A 19252-nucleotide genomic window follows, 5' to 3' on the forward strand; every position below is an offset into this window, starting at 1 on the left:
TTTATACCCAAGCTCTGGTCAGTGTTTGCTTGTGCTACTGTATTATGGTACCTATCTTGTATATTCTATATACTGTCTAACTCTTCTTGAGAGAAGTCTGGCTGCTCAGCCACAGCTACCAGGTAAATCTGGGTGGTACAGACTGCTACCAATTGGGTTTACTGCCAACACCTGTAGTCTTAAGACTTTTGCGGTGGTCCCTAAGGGAACTGCACAGGTTTCTGCCCAACAGCGATTTCCCAGGGGTACGCACAGCCCGTTTCACGTGTTTTGGCTGGCGCAAGCGGGGTAGGCGTGGCCCTTTCCATGCGATTTGGCTGACGCGAGCGGTGTACAATCCAAATCTTTCACGCAATTACGATGATGGGGTGCTGTATGCTGCCCCATGGATGGTGCAGGGCCTTGCGCCGTATTGGCCATTTCACTGGCTTTTTCCTGTGCACATGGCGGTGTTGGGGGCGTTACTGACGCTGCTTGCTATTCATTGCGCCACGGCTATTGATGCGTCAGGAAATCCATGAATATACGTGCCGTGCAATTGCTGGTTTGCGCCATGGCTGGCGCACACGCGGCACACGCTCCTCCTTGGCGCGTGGCGCTGCCGCTGCTTCTGCGCTGGATTCTATGAATCGAGCCCTTAATTTTTACAAAAAAATACAAATCGGAATTGAGGTTCTGCAAATTGGGATTAAAAAATAAATTAGCTTCTGCATTCGGAGCATCTCCAGAGCCCCTAGTTATCTCTCTATCTTGGAATCTTGTGCTGAATTCTTTAAGGATGTGAATGACCATTGACATGAACAATGTACCTGAAGATAAACTTTGAAATGTTAATTGTGTTTCTAGTATTGAATGTAGAATTGCACGCTAGAAGATGTTGATAAAAAATGTTTTTTTATAGGGACTATATTCTTAATATTAATATTTTTTATATAGAATTGGTTTTATCTTTTCCAGGTGAACATGTATCGTCCAGATTTAAAAATGAAGTTGAACGCATGGGTTTCGATATGAACAATGCCTGGAGAATATCAAACATCAATGAGAAGTACAGGTGAGACGTACAGCTGTATATTGTCTGTTATTTTAGAAATACATTTCGAAGGGATTGTGTCCTCCGACGTATTCCTCATCTTAGATATATCCTTCCAGCTCTGCTGGCCTCGGAAAATTTTTTCTTTAGAGGGCGCTGCGCGTCGACGTCCCTCGAGTCGATGACCCTCGACAGCCGCCGTATCGACGCTCGACGTCATCCTGCCTATAAAGGCCGCGCGCAGCGTCCGTTGCTCAGTTCCGTTTTTCCGCGATACTCGGTGCCTCGGAATACCGTTGCTCAGTTCTTAGTACTATTTACCTCGAATTATTCGATACCGTACTCGATGGCTTCCTCGTCGGAACCGACAACTCCTCGATCCGGCTTCAAAAAATGTCGATTGTGGGAAAAAGATGTCGTTGACCGATCCTCACAGAAATTGTCTGTGGTGCTTGGGAGCCGAACACCATTGTTCGGAGTGCGAGGACTGTATGTCCATGACAGCTAAGGCCCTGAAGGAGCGTAGGGGGAAGCTGGAGAAAGGTAAGACTTTTAAAGCTTCTTCCTCTTCGACGAAGTCGAGACATTCGTCTCCTCGTCACCATTCACGCTCCAGGTCTCGGAGTGGATCTCATCACTCCTCGAGATCGAAACACTCGAAGAGGAGACGTCGAAGATCCCCTTCTCCGTCTTCCTCTTCCTCTGTTTCGCCAAAAAGAATCCCTTGCCCCACGAAACATAGTTCCCGGGCTGAATGGGAGGAATTCAGAAAAAATATGATGAGCGTCTTCGAGAATGCGGCCTCGACCCCCTCGAAGACTGCCGAGAGCGATGCTCTGGTCGAAAGACCCGAAGGTCAAAAACGCCGCGAGTCGCAGTACCCGGCGAAAGAAACCTCTCGAGTGCGTCTCGAACCCTCGAGTAGGACTATGACCTCCAAACCTTCCTCGAAGGTTCCGTCGACGCCGTCGACGAAGGTTCCGTCGACGTCGAGGTCTTCGACGCCGTCGTCGAAGGGACCTTCGACACACAGGTCTGTCGACTCGACGCCGAGAAAAGTCACGGTGACCACACATCCAGTGATGATTCCCAGGCCCTCGACGTCAATGGCGTCGATATTGTCGAGTAAAATTCCAATTCTGTCGAGGTCCTCGAGGCCTCCACCTCTGTTTTCGACGCCACGCTCGAAGCCTTCGACGTCGACGACATCGACGTTTTCGAGGCCAATAATGACAAGTTCAGCACCCTCTGCCTTGGAAATGGGATTTACTCCCTTTATTAGTTCAGAACAATTGAGAACTATATCCTCAATTTTAGAAGAGGGTGATTTGTCCGAACAAGACACATTTGAGTTACAGGGACCTGTAACCCCAGTTAGAGAGGAATTTTCCTCTGAAGAGCGCAGATTAAAGGATCTTCATGATTCTTTACATGAAGCAAGTGGGTTAGACACTTCCCCTGAGGTGGATTTTGCTAAGCCAGACCCAGGGGAGCATGCTGAAACCCCCTACAGAGCCTTAATGGCCAGGATTACAGAGTTCATGGGGTGGTCTACACCTTCACAATCTTTTCAGCAAGATGACCTCACGGATATTCTTGACAAAGGCCCACAAGAGGATCCAGTGGTGCCCTTTCATAAAGCTCTTCAGAGAAAGATCATGACAAACTGGGAAACCCCAGATGTAATACCAGCAGTTAATAAAAAACTGTCTGCAAAGTACAGGGTATCTTCCACAGACCCAGAGTTCTTGTCTAAACATCCATCCCCAGAAAGTCTGGTGGTACAAGCAGCATCCTCTACCGACGTCAAGACAGCTTATCCTACTGTCCCACAGGACAGGGATGATAAAAAATATGATGCTATGGCAAAGAAAGTGTTTTCAGCATGTAGCATGGCGTTAAAGTCTGTTAATGCTACTTGCACCCTTGCTAGGTTCAGCCATACACTTTGGGAGTGTGCTTCTACAGCGGCTGACTGCATCCCGGAGGGAGAAGAAAGGGATGCGTTCCTGAACATTATACAGGACGGTAAAGACGCTATGTGCGAATCCCTCCAGACGGGCATTGATTCGGCTGACAGTATCAGCAGAGCAATGGCGGCAAGTACATCAACCAGGCGGTTCGCTTGGTTGAGAAAGTCGGGTTTTGCCCCAGATGTGCAAGCCAGGCTCTTGAACATGCCATTTGATGGCTCTTCTTTGTTCGGGAAAAAGGCGGATGACAGTTTAGAGAAACTGCAAACTTCAAAAGCAGCAGCAAAATCCCTAGGAGCTGCAATCCGTCAGACTCCTTTTCGTCCTACAGGAACCTCTGCGAGGGGCAAGTCCTTTCGCTTCTACTCCTCATTCGGAAGAGGTAGAGGACGACCGGCTCAAAGGGGTCAAAGAAGAACTACCCGAGGTGGACGGGGTAGATATTCTAAAGCCGCAGCAACAGCAGGTGCCTCTTTACCATCGGCATCTGCATCAGCCGCCCCAAAACCACTCTGAGGACTTCCCTCACAGGACACCTGTAGGAGGCAGGTTGACTCAACATCTGGCGGAATGGCAGGCTATCACGTCAGATGCTTGGGCATTGGAAACAGTTGCCCAAGGTTACTGCCTACCTTTCCTACGTATACCTCAGAGTCATCCACCGGGGATCAGCTCTCAGAAAGCTCCAGATCCGCTCCTCTTGCAGGAAATTATAGACCTGCTAGAGAAAGGTGCCATAGAACCGGTACCTGTAGCGGAGAGGAACAAGGGCTGGTACTCCCCTTACTTTCTCATTCCAAAGAAAGACGGAGGACTGAGACCCATCTTGGACTTGCGAGAATTGAACAAATTCCTCAGGAAAGACAAATTCAAGATGGTCACTCTTTCTCAGATCCTCCAGGCCCTTCAGTTTCAGGACTGGTTGGTATCTCTGGACCTTCAGGATGCTTATTTCCATGTGCCTATCCATCTCAAACACAGGAAATACCTGAGGTTCGCAATTGGCAACTCTCACTATCAATTTCGAGTACTGCCTTTTGGGCTGACCTCCGCCCCGAGGGTCTTCACCAAGTTAATGTCGGTAGTAGCTGCAAGTCTAAGGAGGGAAGGGATTCACGTCTACCCCTACCTGGACGATTGGCTGATCAGGGCTGTTTCTCCGGAGCAAGCTCAGATCCAGCTAAATCACGTGTGCTACTCCCTTCACAAGCTGGGCTTCTCCCTCAATTTAAAGAAGTCTCAAATGATACCATCGCAGAGACTCCAGTTCATAGGAGCGATCCTGGATACTTCCCTGGGAAAAGCCTCGCCACCAGAGGTGAGGGCTCAAGATATTCTACAGATGGTTACCAAGTTCCAACATGCCCAACCTCTCCCAGCTTTCGACTTTTTGAGGTTGCTAGGCCTCATGGCATCCTGCATTTTTCTTGTGCCAGAGGCTCGCCTGAGAATGAGATCCCTCCAGTGGGCACTGAGGACTCAGTGGTCACAATTCTCAGGGAGAATGACAGATCTTCTTCAGGTTCCCGGCAGGGTGGCTCGAGACCTTCAGTGGTGGGCCTGTCAGGAGAACATTCTGAAAGGAGAACAGTTTTGGCAACCCTGGCCGGAGATAACGGTAGTCACGGATGCCTCACTCACGGGGTGGGGAGCCCACGCCAACGACTTGACCATCAGCGGTCGTTGGTCTCCATCGGAGTCCAGACTACACATCAACCTGTTAGAGCTGAGAGCCATCAAACTTGCGTTGAAGGCTTTCCTGCCAGTTGTACAAGGGAAGAACGTCCTGATAATGACGGACAACACGGTGGCCATGCATTACCTCAACAAAAGAGGAGGCGTAGGATCACTACCCCTGTGCAGAGAGGCGATGCAGCTCTGGTTTTGGGTAATCCAAGAAGGAATCTCTCTATCGGCAGTTCACCTAGCCGGAGAGAAGAACTTGACAGCGGACGCTCTGAGCAGGCAGAGCACAGTCTCCCACGAGTGGGAGCTAGCTCAGGAAGTCCTTCAAGAGATCTTCGCCCTTTGGGGAACCCCTCAGGTAGATCTGTTCGCCACCAGCCTAAACAGGAAATGCGACCTGTTCTGCTCAAGGGAATTTCCTCCGACAGGAGCTCTGGGAGATGCGTTCATAGTGGACTGGGAGTTTCCGCTTCTGTACGCGTTCCCACCGGTCCCTGTCATTCCTCAAATGATCAGGAGGTTGAGAAGATTCCGGCGAACCATGATCCTAATTGCCCCGGATTGGGCCAGGAGAACGTGGTACCCGGACCTTCTAGACTTGTCCATCTGCCCTCCAATTCGACTTCCTCTCAGAGAGAACCTACTCTCACAGAAGGGAGGTCAGGTTCTCCATCCAGACATCAAAACCCTCAACCTTCACGCTTGGCTTCTGAACGGCTGAGGTACAAGGATTGGGACCTCCCTGATGATGTTATGGAGGTGTTGCTTTCGGCAAGGAGGCCAGCAACAAAGTCTTTATACCGCTGCCGTTGGAATAGATTTTGCAGCTGGTGTAGAGAACAGTATATCGACCCATTTTCATATGGTACACCAATGGTTTCGTCCTTCCTACTATATTTGGCAAATTCAGGCCTTCAAGTTGGCACCATTAAGGGCTATCTCGCAGCGCTATCTATCTTTAAGCGTACTGCGGAGGAACCATCCTATTTCAAATTACCCTTGGTAATACAGTTTCTAAAGGGGTTAACCAATGTTTATCCCCCAAGACCATTCCAAGTTCCCATTTGGGATTTAAACTTAGTAATAACTTTCCTGATGGGTACACCTTTCGAACCTCTCCATTCTTGTTCGTTAAGATTCCTTACCCTTAAGACTGTCTTATTAATAGCACTTACATCTGCTAGAAGGGTGAGCGAATTACAAGCTCTTTCTTGTAAACCCCCTCATACAATCTTTCACAAAGACAAAGTTGTCCTGCAAGTGAAGCCTAATTTCCTCCCAAAGGTAGTCTCTGAATTCCATATCTCTCAGAAGATTACCCTACCATCTTTCTATCCTCCTCCTCACCCGGGGAAAGAGGAAGAGAGATTACACAGACTAGACCCTAGGAGGGCTTTAAGCTTTTACATTAGTAGAATAGCCAGGATAAGACAGGCAGACCAGCTGTTTGTAGGCTACGCAGGTCACAAACTGGGGTTACCAATAACTAAGCAGACCATTTCCAGATGGATCATTCTAGCCATTCTGGAATGTTATAAACTGGCGGGAAAGAGCCCCCTCAAAACCTTAGGGCTCATTCGACCAGAGGTATTGCAGCTTCATCGGCCCTCAAAAGAGGCGTGCCGATTAAAGACATATGTGCGGCCGCTACATGGTCGTCTATCCATACCTTTACACGTTTTTACAATCTGGATTCCTCCTCTAGTCAAGAGACTAGGTTTGGAAGGGCTGTACTGCATTCTATTCACCAATAGAAGACAGCGTGAAGTCAGTACTCCCTCCTCCGAATATAGAATACTGCTATGGGAGCCTATCTAAGATGAGGAATACGTCGGAGGACACAATCCCTTCGAAGAACAAGTTACTTCTTACCTTGTAACGTTCTTTCGACGGGATGTTCCTCCGACGTATTCCTCATCGACCCTCCCATCCATCCCCGCAGTTTTACTTCCCTTGTTGTTGCAGCTTACGCTCCTTCAGGGTGATTAGTCTAGTCCAGACAGTAATACTGTGGGCTACAAAACGGAACTGAGCAACGGACGCTGCGCGTGGCCTTTATAGGCAGGATGACGTCGAGCGTCGATACGGCGGCTGTCGAGGGTCATCGACTCGAGGGACGTCGACGCGCAGCGCCCTCTAAAGAAAAAATTTTCCGAGGCCAGCAGAGCTGGAAGGATATATCTAAGATGAGGAATACGTCGGAGGAACATCCCGTCGAAATAACGTTACAAGGTAAGAAGTAACTTGTTCATTTGTTTCATTGAGCAACATCCAGCCACTTTAGAGAGCATATTGATTTACAATCGGTGCAATATGGATTACCCGCATGGCCTTCTCCTGCTCTTTTTCTATGAGGCCAGATGGTAGAATGGATGGTTTTCATTAGTGAACACTCCATTGAGCATAAGCGATGAGTAATGTCTCACGGAACATCAAGGACAATATTTCAAATTGAGGACTCAAAGTAGAAAACAGTGTGATCGGTCAGGAGTCATAATGATCAATTCTTCATAATGATCAATTCATTTAATTCTTTCATCAAGATAGAATCATAAAACATAACCATTGTTAGTCATTTAAACAAACACATGGTACTACTAAAACCAAACCGGTTTATCACAGTTCCAATAAAAACGTATTTCAAAAAATGTGCAAAAAAGTGCCACATGTGGTAAATGCTGTGCTGATATGTTCGAGGCAAACAGTTCCCCTACCCTCAATGTTGAACATAGATATTGTCCTGTGTAAATCACTAACATGCTGAAATCTAAATAAAGTCTTCCTTGTTATGTATGTTTCCAACATTATGAGAATTGCATACAGTGGTCATTGTAATGTAGATGCAGTGATCCTTGTATTTTCCTACACCATGACAATTGTGCATTTTGTAATGTGCGCACCTATTGGGTTATATGTACGATGCTTTGCACTTTTGTGCAATTCCATTTTTGGATTCTGTCAATCTGTTTGCTTTACATATAGAGATTGGCACGTTTGGAACGTGTTGATTCTTTGTCCCTCTCCCGTTTGTCCTTATTGGCATTTTGACATCTACATCACCCTACAAACAGAATGCATGTGTTAGATCTGTTTGATAGTCCTTTCGTTAGACAGAATTGAGTGGCGAGTTCCTTTTTGGCGCGCCCTTCGCCTATTTCCATTACTTGTACCCCTTTCCAGTGCGCTCTGTTTGTGTCCACATTCTTTATTCATTCGTTCTTTTTTAGTGACTATGACCAACTGGTTTTCCATAGAGTTGGCAACATGGGAGGAATATACTCCGTGCACATCATATGTACAGTGGCTTTCAAACTTTATACTTTTGCATTCATTCAGTGCGAGACGAGAGCTTGCATTTACATGGCTTTTCTAGCATGGATGACACAGGGAGTTTGTTACTTTTCATTCATCCCACCGTGATGCCATCCGTAGACCACCTGTGAGTGTGAGTAACTCTTGTATTATGTCATGAGACACCACAATGTGGGTTATGTCAACAGTATAACTAATGCTCTTATTGATTGTGTCACTTGTCACTCTCGTGATTCTAGTACTTTTCGTTTACGATCGTAGATAAATGGAATTTTATGAATAGCCACTTAGTTGGTATACATCCAGTGCAGTTACAGATTAAGTAGCTAGCTGCCCTAGCACTAGTTAAATACTATTGCTTAAATAGTCTGTCCGTGCTCTTTAGCTTTTTGTCATTCATTAAGAGTATCATTGACAATTAGTATTTTTTTTTAATATGAATGAAAGGCAGCCTGATTACTAACAGGCAGTCTCTTTATGTATTTATTCTGGTACCTTCTTAGACAAACGCTAGAGAGTGCGATGTTGGGGCGTACGGATGGCTACAACGCCTTTTTCACCTAAAAAAGGAATTAAGCCTTATGGGAAAGGTGGTCTTGGTTGACCCTCACTACTAGACGGAGGTCAGTGAATATTGCTTTGGTCTATGTGATGCCGGTGTTGATTGTAACTCCACGTATTAGAATTAGGGGTTTTTAACCCCAGTTCTCCTTCTTTCTGTGTTTCTGCAGATACATTGTTTATTATCTGACTTACTTCTGGTTGGAGGATAAAGTGATTCCCTCTACCTGAATCAAGAGGAAATAAGGGTAAATTGTTCTTCTTAAATATATGGAACTCAAGTTTTTGTAGAATGGAATAGTGTCTGGTCAGGTTTTAATTGTTTGTTTTTTAATTTGTTTCTTAGAATACGTTGTATGCATCGATTCTGGGTGGGGTTAAAGAATTGAAAGAACAAAGAAATTCTACAGATAACATCACATCATGTCTTTAAATGTATATCTGTCTTTGTAATATGCTTCTTTGTCCTGAGGAAGATGAACATCAGTTTTTGATCTAAAAACTAGATGAATTGGTCGTCGAAACTAAATATGAAGGGATATCCGCTAACTAGAGAATTTACATTTATCTTTCCTTTTTAGAATACCTTTAGTTGGCTTTGTTTATCTATTCAGCACTTTAGTGATATGCAGAGGACAATATATATGTTCCATTTTGAGGGTAGGGGAACTGTTTGCCTCTAACATATCACCACAGCATTTACCACTTGTGGCACTTTTTTCACATAGTTTTAAATACGTTTTTATTGGACCTGTGATAAAGCGGTTTGGTTCTAGTGGTACCATGTGTTTGTTTAAATGATAGAACGAACATTGGTTATGTATTATAATTCTATGTTAATAAAAGAATGAAATTAATTGATCATTATGACTCCTGATCTATCACACTCCTTTCTGCGTTTTTGAGTCCTCAATTTGAAATATTGTCCTTGATGTTCCGTGAGACATTACTCCTTGCTTCTGTTTTAATTTCTCCCCAATGCCGGCTATGAATCTCTTTGGTACTATATATATATATATATATATATGTATATATGTGTATATATGGCTTGTGGAATTTGCTCAGATCACATGCTATGCATAGGCCAACATCTAGTGGAAGCTACAGAGTATTACAATTGTTGTTTTCGAAATTCGAAAAGGGAGGTCGACATGGCATGCCTGTAATACTATCCCTTGTGCGACGTCCACTGTACACAAGGTCCTTCACGTGTCGAGGTCCCTCAGATTGTTTTTTTCCACCATTGTGACAGACGCATATCGCAGAGTTCTATTTGGCTAATGCCATCTGCTTATGAAAAATTAATACTAGTTTCTCTTCCTGTCCTTTTCCGATCTATCTTCGACTGTACATCGATGCGTAGAAAAGGATGACCGTCGAAAATAATTTCAGAGTTGACTGACCCTTTCGACCTTGGAAGGCTGCATCGGACTTAGGCCCCAACAGTAGGGAGAGCGGAGGGGTGGTCATTGTAGAATGCATTTTCCTCTCCTTTCTCGCCTGGCTGCCACTCCCCTTAAACATGGAGAAAACTCTCCTTTTAAGTTCTGCCCCACGTGCTATAAGAAATTTCCGTGGATAGACGAGCACAGAGTGTGCAACTTGTGTCTAGCGCGTGACCACGAGCTCATCAAAACAAAAACTCTTAAAGACCGAAGAACCAAATGCTGGGCCCATCACGCAATTGCTAATTTCTTCGAGAAAAACCCACAGGCTTACCAGAACTTTCAAGTTACACCTTCTACAACTGAGGCTCCTAGTCAAAAAAGCTAGACCTGAGTCGCTACCTGTGTTAAGTTCAGCCCAACCAGTACAGGGGGATCTGTATGATGTTCACACAGACACTGAGGATAATTATGAAGACTACCAGCAGTCTGATCATTATTATTATGATGAGGAGGAGGAGGAGGAGGAGGTGTATACTCTGGCCTCACCAATTCACAATTCATCAGGACTCACCAGTGGCCGATTCGCCAGTGGACAATCGGCCTCTCCATAACGACATGTACATGACATGTAAAGCAGCTGAACACTTTGGTATCCAAACACACGAAACTCAGCTAGACAAAGACTTTGTTGAAGATATTTTGGGGGAAAAGAAGGCTGCCACCCAATACATCCCGATTCTACAATCTGTCCAAAGAAGAATTCAACCTTCCCAGGAGACACCAAACCGGACACGGGGTAAACCCACGGGTAGAAAAACATTTCCACCCTGCACCATCTGACCTGCTCCATATCCGGGGCCAGCGTAAGCCGGATTCGCTCGTGGTTACCACAACCTGTAAAAGGGCAGAAACACCACTAGCCTCTTCAGAGGCACCCCCAGATAAGAGGAGCAAAACACTCTATAGTATGGGTAGGAAAGTAGCGAAGTCGGCAGCTTTTCCAGACTAGGATTGCCAACAATTCGACACTGTTGGCAAGCTATAATTGCCACAAATGGGACAAAATAACTACCCTGATAGCTTTGGCTCCCGAGCCTCTAAAGTCTCAACTAGCCCTGGTAGCAGGTGACGGCAAAGCAACTTCCAACTGCATCCTCAAAAATAACCTAGATACCGCAGATAATGCGGGCAGGATTATCGTTTAAGGGACCATAATCGGGCGCCACACTTGGCTACGCCAGTCTGGCTTTAAGCTCGAGACCCAGGCTATGCTAATTAACATGCTGGTGAAACCAACAGTCTTATTTGGCAAAGTCGTAGAAGACGCATTAAAGTCCACTTAGGAGGAATATGACACCCTAAAATCTCTGGGCGAGCTGATGAACAAACCACCATGCCAGAGGGGCGGAAGCAATTTTGGCCGGTTTTGTGGCCAAAATTCTCCGAGAGGCTCCGATTACGGACAAGGTCAGAATTCTTCCTGGAATAACAACCCGGGCCAAGCCTCACAGGGTTACCAGAGAGGCCATCGCCAATCTCGCGGCTGGCGGAGGTTCTCCACACATAGAGGTGGAGTAACACCTCCTAAGCAATGACAGCCCGCTACAGGCTCCCTCCCATACCTCCCCAGTAGGGGGACACATTTCAATCTTCATCCACGTATGGTAGGGAATCGCCACGGACAAGTGGGTGCTATCAACAGTAGCGGGAGCTTATTGTGTGGAACTCATCCAAAATCCATTCCCCTTGTGAGAAAATCAACAAAGGAAGAACAGCTCATCCTTCTCGAAGAGGTCAATGTGCTGGTTCTCAAGAACGCCATAGAGATTGTACCGTTCTATGAGGTAATCCAGGGTATTTATTCAACCTACTTTCTTGTGCCAAGAAAAGATCGATCTATGCGCGAGTGTTAGACTTACGCCCTTCAAACACTTATGTAAAGCCATACAAATTCTGCATGATAACACTGTAAGAGGTAATCCCCCTGCTAGAGCGGGGAGACTATATGGCAACACTGGATATGAAAGATGCCTTTTCTCATATTTCAATGTTCCCAGTGTACAGAAAACTCTTGCGTTTCTAGTTAGCAAACCTGCACTACCAATTCAAGGTGCTACTCTTCGGAATAGCGTCAGCTCCAAGGGTATTCACCAAGGTACTGGCGGTAGTAGCAGAGCACCTACTCAGGGAGGCAATCCCAGTGTACCCCCACCTGGACGACTGGCTGATCACAGGGTAGTCACCCCATCTTTACAAACAAAACCCGCAAAGAACCATAAACCTTCTCTTCCAATTGGGCTTCTCAATAAACAAGAAAAAGTCAAGCCTTGTGCCAAACACAAAAAAACAATTCCTAGGAGCTGTCTTAGACACAGAAGCAGGCTTGGCCTTTCCATCCATGGAAAGAGTTCAAAACTAGACTTGTTAGACTAGTTCTCTATAAGAGAAAACAAGCAATACCCAAACTTCGTCTCCAGGTTCCCCCAACCAGACTCCAAGGGAAACGCCCTATGGATGAACTGGTCAGGGAAGTTTGCTTACGCATCCCCCCCCCTGCCCACACCACCTGACCCCCTTAATGTGCAGGGAGTGAACAAGATTAACAGAGATCAGATGATGTTCATCCTAGTTGCTCCCATGTGCGCAAGACAGCCGTGGTATCCACATCTGTGCAAACTGGCGATGTGCAATCTCATCAAAGTCCCGTGTCAGGCGAACCTATTAACCCAACACGGGGGAATAACAGTTCATCCTCACCCACACTCACTGAACCTGGCAGCTTGGCTCCTGAGATCATAGAGTTCAGACACCTTAATCTACCACAACGATGTATGGATATCCTCAAGGAGGCTCGTAAACAAAACACCAGACACTGTTATTGCGATAAGTGGAGGAGATTTGTAATGTGGCGCCAGTCTAAATTAATAAAAATAAACCCCATAGAATGTACTCCATCCCTCATTCTAAATGATATGCCCCACTTGTTAGACTCAGGGTTAGTATTCAACTCCATGAAGGTCCACCTTTCAGCTTTATCAGCGTACATCACCTCTCAAAGTAAGGTATCATGGTTGAAAATTCCAGTCATTAAGGCATTCATGGAGGGGGTAAAGAGACTCCATCCTCCAATTTCAAACCCACTGCCAGGCTGGGATCTCAGTGTAGTACTCGCTAAGCTCATGGGGCCCCCTTTCAAGCCTATGCATAAGTCAAGTCTTAAACACCTGACATACAAGACTGCCTTCTTAGTGGCTATTACTTCCATAAGAAGAGTTGGCGAATTACAAGCATCGTCATTGCAGGACCCTTTCTTTGTCATACATAAAGACAAGTTGGTTTTACGTACACACCCAAGGTTCTCTCCTAAATTAATTTCCAAATTCCACGTAAACCAATCCATTGAGCTACCGGCCTTCTTTCAGAATCCAACTAGCTCAGCTGAGGTAAAACTCCACACACTAATTGTGAGTAGGGCGGTCCTTTACTATGTAAACAAGACCAGACCGTTTAGGAAAACAGACCAACTGTTTGTCTTGGTAGCACCAGGCAGAGAAGGAGACAGCATATCCAAAAACGCCATCTCCAGATGGATAGTCAGATGCATACAACTATGCTATTCATTGTCAAACAAGACACTGCCTTTCACACCAAGAGCTCACTCCATAAGGAGCTACTCTGGCTTTTATCGCAAATGCCCCTTTAGACCGCATTTGCAAAGCAGCTACATGGAGCTCAGTACACTCTTTCACTCGGCACTACTGCATTGACACCCATTCCAAAGCAGATACACAGGGGGGACAAGCAGTTCTAAAACATCTATGTGATGCTGCTCGTTCTCATGACCCACCACCTTCTCCTAACACTGCTCGCTAATCTATGCATAGCATGTGATCTAAGCAGATTCCACAAGCCTCAGAAGGGATACATTACTCACCGTAATCGTATTTCTAATGCTTGTATCTGCTTGCCGACCCTTCATCCCCTGAGAGAAGGTACATGGATGTTATATGAGCTTTTCTGATTTTTATCTGCTTGGATACACCTGTACTCACAGTACCCTTCATGCTACCTCATGTCAGAAACAAAACAATCTGAGGGACCTCGACATGTGAAGCACCATGGGTACAGTGGACGTCACACTAGCGATAGTATTATTGGCACGCCCTGTTGACGTCCCTTTTCAAGTTTCGAAAACAACAACTGTAATACTCCACAGCTTCCACTAGATGTCGGCCTATGCACAGCATGTGAATCTAAGCAGATATATATATATATATATATATATATATATATATATATATATATATATATATATATATATATCACACATCCACGCTAGTGGCTGTGTAGTTATGGTTAAGTTGCTGTTTCCATAGGAAGAGCACTTTTTGGGCAGCCTATAACTTCGCTCCCCCTCGACAAATCCTCACCAAACATTGCAGAAAAAGTATATGGGCCACTCTGAATTTTTGGTGATGTTTTGTTCAGGGGGGAAAAGTTATGGGGGGGGGGTCCCAAACCATCTTTTTTTCCCATAGACTGAATGGGGGAAAAACTTTGTGCATGCCTACAGGCCAAACCGCTGGATGGATTTTCACTAAATTTGCGGCAGGAGCTTGGTCCCGAAAGCGTGCTTTTGTAAATTTGGTGAGAAATCCGTCCAGTAGTTTTCTTTAAAGCGAACAAAAAGTAGGTCTAATAAAATTAGTGATATCTATGTCCGCTCCGCGGTCACACTTCCCTGTTAGCTCCGCGGACAAGATAACGATTGGCTAAGGGGCTGGCGTCATGACCGTGGACACGCAACATCTCTGCCGGTTGGCTGGAGTGAGGCGTGATGTGCGTCAGATTGTTTGGATGCGCCCGACATCTTGGATCCGCCAACAGCGCGGTGGCAACCAGTGGCGAAATGCGGGTTCAGAAACTGTTTTGGTGCGTCAGAGTGCATGGGGAGGTTCAAAGAGTAAGAGATGGGTGAAATACTGTATTTGTTTATGCGGCAGGTGTTAATGATGTATTCCTTATGCCCGCCTTGTCCGGGATGTATGTAAGTACTGAAAATGAGGGGTATCATAAAGGTAGTACTTCAGTCCGTGGTGTGCGCAGGCAACTTGAAACTGTTCTAAGGACACGCGTGGTGTTAGCGAATATTAAAATTGAGTACATGCCATAGTTACATTTTTTGTTTCTATAGGTGTGCTATTGATTTATATGGCGCCATCGGTGTGATATGCTGCGATTGTTGTGGCCAGGGCCTAGTGTCTTGGGTGCATGGCCGTAGGCCATACTCCCAAGACGCTAGGCCCTGGCCACAACCACCGCAGCATATCGCAGCAATAGATACACCCGTAGTATCGAACATCAATCGGGTGGTTGTGGGGAGGGTCTACAGTCTTGGGTGCATGGTCAAAGGCCATGCACCCAAGACCAAATTTTTACTTAGTGAAGTTACAAGCCACAATGGGTTCGATATGCTGTGGTGGTTGTGGCCAGGACATAGAGTCCTGGGTGCATGCACCCAAGAACAAAGTTATAAGCACTGGAGTTATAACCCAGCATGGGTTTTATTCAGTGCGGTGGTTGTGGGCAGGACGTAGAGTTTTGGGTGCATGGCTGCAGTCCGTAGGCCATACACCCAAGAGTGTAGACCCTGCCTACAATCACTGCAGCATATCACATTCATAGATCACACCCACACTATCGATTATGTATCTGGTAAGTGTGGGCAAGGCCTAGAGTCCTGGGTGCAAATTGAGTACATGCTACAGTTAAAATGTTTCATTCTATGGGTGTGCTAATGATTTATAAGCCACCATGGGTGTAATATGCTGCGGTGGTTGTGGCCAGGGCCTAGTGTCTTGGGTGCATGGCCGTAGGCCATACTCCCAAGACGCTAGGCCCTGGCCACAACCACCGCAGCATATCACAGCAATAGATACACCCGTAGTATCGAACATCAATCGGGTGGTTGTGGGGAGGGTCTACAGTCTTGGGTGCATGGTCAAAGGCCATGCACCCAAGACCAAATTTTTACTTAGTGAAGTTACAAGCCACAATGGGTTCGATATGCTGTGGTGGTTGTGGCCAGGACATAGAGTCCTGGGTGCATGCACCCAAGAACAAAGTTATAAGCACTGGAGTTATAACCCAGCATGGGTTTTATTCAGTGCGGTGGTTGTGGGCAGGACGTAGAGTTTTGGGTGCATGGCTGCAGTCCGTAGGCCATACACCCAAGAGTGTAGACCCTGCCTACAATCACTGCAGCATATCACATTCATAGATCACACCCATACTATCGATTATGTATCTGGTAAGTGTGGGCAAGGCCTAGAGTCCTGGGTGCAAATTGAGTACATGCTACAGTTAAAATGTTTCATTCTATGGGTGTGCTAATGATTTATAAGCCACCATGGGTGTAATATGCTGCGGTGGTTGTGGCCAGGGCCTAGAGACTTGGGTGCATGGCCGTAGGGCATACTTCCAAGACTCTAGGCCCTGGCCCATAACCACTGCAGCATATCAAAGCAACGGATACATCCCGTAGTATCGGTTATCGATCAGATGGCCATGCACCCAAAAACAAAGTTATAAGCACTCGAGTTATAAGCCACTATGGGTTTTATATATTGCACACCCATACACTCAAATGTCTATGGCCTTACATCCAAGACTCTAGGCTCTGGCCATAACCACTGCAGCATATCACAGCTATAGATACATGCGTAGTATCAAACATCAATCAGGTGGTTGTGGGGAGGGCCTAGAGTCTTGGTTCCATGGCCAAAGGCCATGCACCCAAGACGAAATGTATACGTACTGAGGTTTTAAGACACAATGGGTGTGATATGCTGCAGTGGTTGTGGGCAGGACCTAGAGTCTTGGGTGCATGGCCGCAGACCATGCACCCAAGACCAAAGTTATAAACAGTGAAGTCATAAGCCACCATGGTTTTGATATGATGCGATGGTTGTGGGTAGGACCTACAGTCTTGGTTGCTTGGCCGCAGGGTGTAGGTGATAGGTTATACATCCAACACTCTAGGCCCTGCCTACAGCCACTGCACCATATTACTGCCATAGATCAGACGTATAGATTCGAATATGTATGACGTGTGAAATTATACTTACTTTTTACTTTGAGATTCAATATATTTCTTGCATGACTTCAGTACTTGGCGGAAATATCCTTTTTTAATTTCTCTGATAAAAGAAAAGAGCATGTTAGTGTTTGTATTTTATATAGACTTATTACATTGTACAATAGACATTTTAGCTTTTTTTGTACCCTCATATTTAGTTTACAAACCAGTGTACTGTGCATTTTGCTCAGTTTCTTTGTTTGTTTTTCAAATCCTTGGGTCTGGGGGGGGAAAAATCCTCGTCGGATTAAAAAAACCCTTTTGAAGGGATTGTGTCCTCCGACGTATTCCTTATCTTTGATAATTTGTCTCCAGCTTGCTGGCCTTGGAAAAATTTTTCTCAGTAGAGGGCGCTGCGCATCGACGTCCGTCGAGTTGGTGTCCCTTGGGAGCCACCGTATCGGCGCCAACGTCACTATGCCCATAAATAGCCACGCGCAGCATCCGTTGCTCAGTTCCGTTTTTCCGCGCTTCGTGGTGCCTCGGAATATCGTTGCTCAGTTCTTCAGTCAAATATACTTCATTATTCCTCGAATACCGACTCGTACTCGATGGCTTCCTCATCCAAATCGACTCCACGGTCGGGCTTCAAAAAATGTCGAGACTGTCGAAAGAAAATGTCATTGACAGATCCTCACAGGATCCGTTTGTGGTGCCTGGGAGTCGAGCACCATTGTTGGGAGTGCGAGGACTGCATGTCCATGACGGCAAAAGGCTTGAAGGAGCGTAAGGGGAAGCTCGAGAGAGGTAAGGCAGTTAATACTTCTTTGAAAGTTTCCTCGGCGGAGTCGAGACATTCATCTCCTCGCCATCACAAAAGACATTCTCGTTCTAGGTCTCAAAGCAGTTCCCACGCAGCAGTTTGAGATCTAAGCATTCAAAAAAGAGACGTTGAAGATCCCCTTCCTCGTCTTCTTCCGTTTCCCTGAAAAGGGTCTCCTGCCCCACAAAACATAGCTCTCAGGCTGAGTGGGAGGAATTCAGGAAAAAGATGCTTAGCGTCTTCAAGAAAGCAGCCTCGACCCCCTCGAAGACTGCTGAGGGTGATACCCTGGGTGAAATCAAAACGCAGCGAGTCGCAGTACCCGGCGAAAGAAGCTACTCGAGAGCGTCACAAACCCTCGAGTAAAGGCAAGGTCGCGTCTTTGATGCCGTCATCGAAAGTCCCTTCGACGCATAGATCTGCGTCTTCGACGCCATTATCTAAGGGTTCTTCGACGCACAGGTCAGTCGATTCGACGCTGTCTTCAACGCCAACGTCGACACCGAGAAAGGACAAACCCACGGCCACTTCACAGCCAGTGGCCATACCCAGAACCTCGATCATGAGAATGTCGTCGACAACCTCGAGTAGAATTCCGATACTCTCCAATTTCTCGAGGCCTCTACCAACTTTCTCATTGCCTTTTTCGATGCCTTGAAGCCTTTAACGTCCGCGTCGACGACGTCAACGTTTTCTCAGCCAATTATGACGAATTTGGCCCCTTCTGCTCTGGAAATGGGATTTATACCATTTCCAAGATCTGATCATTCCAGAGCCTTGGCATCTATTTATGAAGAAGGGGAGAATTCGGATCAGGAGAGACCTTTTGAGTTGCAGGGATCTGCAACTCCTGTACCAGAGGAATTTACCTCTGAGGAAGGTAGGTTAAAGGACCTCCAAGAATCCTTACATGAAGCAAGTGGGTTGGACACTTCCCCAGAAGTGGAATTTGCCAAACCAGACACAGGGGAACATGCTGAAACCCCTTATAGAACCTTGATGGCAAGGATAATAGAGTTTATGGGGTGGTCTACACCCTCACCCGCTTTTCAGCAAGACAACCTCAGACATTTTGGTTAAAGGTCCACAGGAGGATCCTGTGGTGCCATTTCATGCGGCATTACAAACGAAAATATTGGCAAACTGGGAAACCCCTGAGGTTATCCCGGCGGTTAACAAATAATTATCAGCCAAGTATAGGGTGTCTACTGCAGACCCTGAATATTTATCCAGACACCCAACTCCGGAGAGTCTGGTTGTTCAGGCAGCAACTTCATCAGGTAGTAAATCGCTTACCCTACTGTTCCACAGGACAGAGATGACAAGAGAAATGACTCTATGGCCAAAAAAGTCTTTTCTGCATGTAGCATGGCGTTGAAATCCATCAATGCTACTTGT

General features: G+C 46.1%; 1 protein-coding gene across 7 annotated transcripts in view; it reads left to right on the forward strand.

Annotated features, from left to right (window-relative positions):
- Positions 1-19252, forward strand: part of MTMR3 (myotubularin related protein 3) — a 2389252-nt gene that overhangs the window by 1416496 nt on the left and 953504 nt on the right. For all 7 annotated transcript variants that reach the window (XM_069619294.1, XM_069619290.1, XM_069619289.1 and 4 more), the window contains one exon: positions 958-1054. In XM_069619294.1, the coding sequence (XP_069475395.1) occupies positions 958-1054 (97 nt within the window). The remainder of the gene's footprint in view (positions 1-957; positions 1055-19252) is intronic.

Source organism: Ambystoma mexicanum, chromosome 10, assembly GCF_040938575.1.
Source record: "Ambystoma mexicanum isolate Mex_15411 chromosome 10, UKY_AmexF1_1, whole genome shotgun sequence".
Classification (NCBI taxonomy): domain Eukaryota; kingdom Metazoa; phylum Chordata; class Amphibia; order Caudata; family Ambystomatidae; genus Ambystoma; species Ambystoma mexicanum.